The sequence below is a fragment of the Oncorhynchus gorbuscha genome, linkage group LG15 (assembly GCF_021184085.1).
Source record: "Oncorhynchus gorbuscha isolate QuinsamMale2020 ecotype Even-year linkage group LG15, OgorEven_v1.0, whole genome shotgun sequence".
Lineage (NCBI taxonomy): Eukaryota > Metazoa > Chordata > Actinopteri > Salmoniformes > Salmonidae > Oncorhynchus > Oncorhynchus gorbuscha.
The window spans coordinates 49,541,137-49,545,219 of NC_060187.1; the positions used below are offsets into that span (position 1 = coordinate 49,541,137).

Consider the following 4,083-nt stretch of genomic DNA (forward strand, 5'->3'; position numbering starts at 1 on the left):
ACCACCTCTCTCTTACCCGTGTGTGTGCTAGGTGTGCCGGACGGTGGGCTGGCGGCTCATAGCCCTGTCGGCCTCCATGTACGGCCTACTCTACTTGTGGGAGAAGCTCACATGGACCACCAAGGCCAAGGAACATGCGCTCAAGCGCCAGTTTGTGGACTACGCCACAGAGAAACTACAACTCATTGTCCGCTTCACCAGTGCCAACTGCAGCCACCAGGTCCAGCAGTAAGTACAGGCTGTATTCTGTATGAATGCCATTTCTGGGAATAAGGATCAGCTTAAAGGGGGAAGTTCACTCTAAAATCTAGGTTTGTTTCTATTTTAAACCAGTTTTGAGTTATCGAAAGTGGCTGACAATCAGTATTTCCATGTTATCAGATCCTTTTGTGTGCATTAGGACACGAGTTTTAAAATTGGGGTCAGTTACTGCAGGTGGTCCGTCAATTTATATTATAAACAAAAACAATATACAGTACCAGTCTAAAGTTCGGACACACCTACTCATTCCAGGGTTTTTATTTATTTTTACTATTTTCTACATTGTAGAATAATAGTGAGACATCGTCACTATGAAATAACACATATGGAATCATGTAGGCACCAAAAAAAAGTGTTAAAATAAATCAAAATAGATTTTATATTTGAGATTCTTCAAAGTAGCCACCCTTTGCCTTGATGACATTTTTCCCCTCTATTGGCATTCCCTCTTGGAAATATTTGGACATTTTATGTGACTTGCGTAACTGCAACAGAATACCATCGTGAATACTATTTTTATGTCTCTGCGTCCAGTATGAAGGAAGTTAGAAGTAGTTTCACTAGCCAATGCTAACTGGCGGTAGCACAATGACTGTTCATCCGACTCTGGGGAAGTAGATAAATGGCTTCATTGCCAAAATCTCAAACTCCATTTTAATATGGAGGAAATTAGTCATTGGAGCTAATTACAGCTAAACTGTGTAGAATTGCTGTAAATTTGCTTCAAGGCTGCAACAAAGCTACATATTCTCTCAGTTGAATGAAACAGTTTGTAGAATTGCTGAAAAATGTGTTTACAACAGCAACATTTTATCTATGGTGCCAAGATACATTTCTAAGTTTACACTTCCTCTTCCAATGAACTCTGGGGAGGTCAAAATAATGACACTTGTCTACCAAATTACCGATAAAATGAATACCGATTCATTTTAAAATGTTGATTAGCCTCCTTTTACTTGCCATTTATCGTTCACCTAATGATAAGACATGACGTTTTTGTTTATTTTGCTAACATTTGATGGGTCGCCGGTTTGCCTGGGCCCCTGCTCCTTGCATTACGACACGCCAAACTTACCCTAGTAAAACTGACTATCCTACCGATCCTCGACTTTGGCAATGTCATCTACAAAATTGCTTCCAACACTCTACTCAGCAAACTGGATGCAGTTTATCACAGTGTCATCCGTTTTGTCACTAAAGCACCTTACACCACCAACCACTGCGACTTGTATGCTCTAGTCGGCTGGCCCTCGCTACATATTCGTCGCCAGACCCACTGGCTCCAGGTCATCTACAAGTCCATGCTAGGTAAAGCTCCGCCTTATCTCAGTTCACTGGTCACGATGGCAACACCGATCCGTAGCACGCGCTCCAGCAGGTGTATCTCATTGATCATCCCTAAAGCCAACACCTCATTTGGCTGCCTTTCATTCCAGTTCTCTGCTGCCTGTGACTGGAACGAATTGCAAAAATCGCTGAAGTTGGAGACTTTTATCTCCCTCACCAACTTAAAACATCTGCTATCTGAGCAGCTAACCGATCGCTGCAGCTGTACATAGTCTATCGGTAAATAGCCCACCCATTTTTACCTACCTCATCCCCATACTGTTTTTATTTACTTACTTTGCTGCTCTTTTGCACACCAATATCTCTACCTGTACATGCCCATCTGATCATTTATCACTCCAGTGTTAATCTGCAAAATTGTAATTATTTGCTTACCTCCTCATGCCTTTTGCACACAATGTATATAGACTCCCTTTTTTTCTACTGTGTTATTGACTTGTTAACTGTTTACTCCATGTGTAACTCTGTTGTCTGTTCACACTGCTATGCTTTATCTTGGCCAGGTCGCAGTTGCAAATGAGAACTTGTTCTCAACTAGCCTACCTGGTTAAATAAAGGTGAAATAAAAATAAATAAATAAAAATCTACAGGCCTCAATCCCAGTACAGTAACTAATGTTTGAGCCTCGTATATAGATGTTTCTAAACACTCTGGCTTTATGAACCGATTCACTACTGATGTATATTAAGTGCAAAAATCTGCTGAAAGCCAAATCTATGCACCTCTTGCTACCTTACTTCCCTCCCGCTCCCCTCTTTTCTGTGAAGTGGTGAATAAATAAGTGATAGAGCGCTTTGACCTTTGTTGCCCAGGGAGATGGCCACGACCTTTTGCGAGGTTGTGTCAGCAGGTGGACCTGACACAGAGGGAGCTGGAGGGAGAGATCAGCCGACTGACCGCTAAGGTCCAGACTCTGGAGACCGTCCAGAGCCACTCCAAGACCCTCCGGTCAGTCTAGCTACCTCCAATGTCTAGTGTTACCCCATACCTTTTCCCCTTGCATAGATCTATTGCCCCCCCCCCCCTTAAAACATTTACATCCTCAATGCATTTGATTTAACATTTTGATGCTTTGGTAGTCTGTCTTTCTTTCCTAGAAAAATATATCGTCACATTTTGGCATTTATTCACCATTGGCATATTTTTAACCTAACTTCCATTTCCCCCTGAAAAAGAGAAGTGTTAACTCTGCTTGGGTGTCTTTATAAGCCTGCTCCAATAGGTTACTTCACTTTTGGTTGTAATGAGGGTTCAAGGTCAGAGATATGCCATTTGAACTGAATGCGTGTAGTTTTTTTATTTTTAGTTTCACTTGAGGTGAACAGCATTCATTTGTCAGTAAACCTCAACACGGTTCATTTGGATAGGCATTTTCACCTCATTATAATTGGTTGTACATCATTAGTGTGCCAATAGATCTTGGTCTATGTGTAAACATCTTTTTCTATATATTTTCAGGCACAAAGCCACAGAGTTTGAGAGGCAATTGGAGGCTTTTACAGACCAGTATCTGAATCCCCATAAATGATGGACTGGGTTTCTCTCTCTGGCTCTACTGGCTCCCCTAGTGACTCAGTCCCAGCAAATGGAATTGACTCTCCCCCCCTGACCTCCCCTCTCCACTCAGAGAAAATAGGTCCACCCTCGACAATATTGCTCCCGGTATTCCCCCACCTCCGAACAGATGTTTCTCTAAGAGATTTGTTGAAGTGTGTCCAGTCTTCCACACACTTTAGAAAAGGACATTGCAGAGAACAAACTGCCCATTAGTTCAACAAACCAAACTGCCTGTAACACAAATACAAATCTGTGTAACTGTGTGAATCAGTCGTGTGAATACAGTTCCGAAGGTCAGGACATAAACTCGGTTGGCATGAGATTGAAGGTTGGGTGCTGTAGCCTGTACATTGACACTACTGCTCTTATAACTGTGAATATGCCTTTCACTAACTCCTGAAGTGTGTGTGTGTGTGTTCTGGTTTACACCATTGTATTAAAAAAAAATTACAAAAAAAAAAAAATTACATTAAAATAGAATTGTGTGTGTGTGTTTTTTTGTGAAGGACCTACATAAATTCAGAAAAAAAATCAAAATTACTAACGTCCGGCTGAAGGTGTTTTGATAAATAGAAGCATTGTATAACTTCCTCTGCCGTTTCAACTAATTTGACATGTCATGAGAATACATTTGAACAATCTCCACTTTGTAAAAAAGTGTTTTCCTTTCATGATGAATTTGAATTGAAATGCATCCTGATTTACCTGGATCTATTAAAATAATATTCTATGTCATTGATTCTGTTTATTTTACATGGGGTAGCTTTGCTGTAGAGTCTCTAATGGAAACAACATTAAACTGAAGACTGCACTTTTACTGAATGGTAGATGGTCAGCATTCAAGCAACTATGTTTGAAAAGTAATTTGTTAACCTCAAGTTTTTTTTTTTTTTTTACATAATAGGCTTCAACACAATC

The 4,083-nt window shown here is 40.6% G+C and overlaps 1 protein-coding gene across 1 annotated transcript in view; it reads left to right on the forward strand.

Moving 5' to 3' along the window:
- LOC123997442 (mitofusin-1-like) overlaps positions 1-3,900 on the forward strand; it is a 29,869-nt gene extending 25,969 nt beyond the window's left edge. Inside the window, 4 exon segments of the mRNA XM_046301688.1 lie at positions 32-228; positions 2,421-2,436; positions 2,438-2,556; positions 3,067-3,900. Coding sequence (XP_046157644.1) covers positions 32-228; positions 2,421-2,436; positions 2,438-2,556; positions 3,067-3,136 — 402 coding nt within the window. The 3' untranslated portion in view covers positions 3,137-3,900.
- Positions 3,901-4,083: the final 183 nt, after the last annotated feature.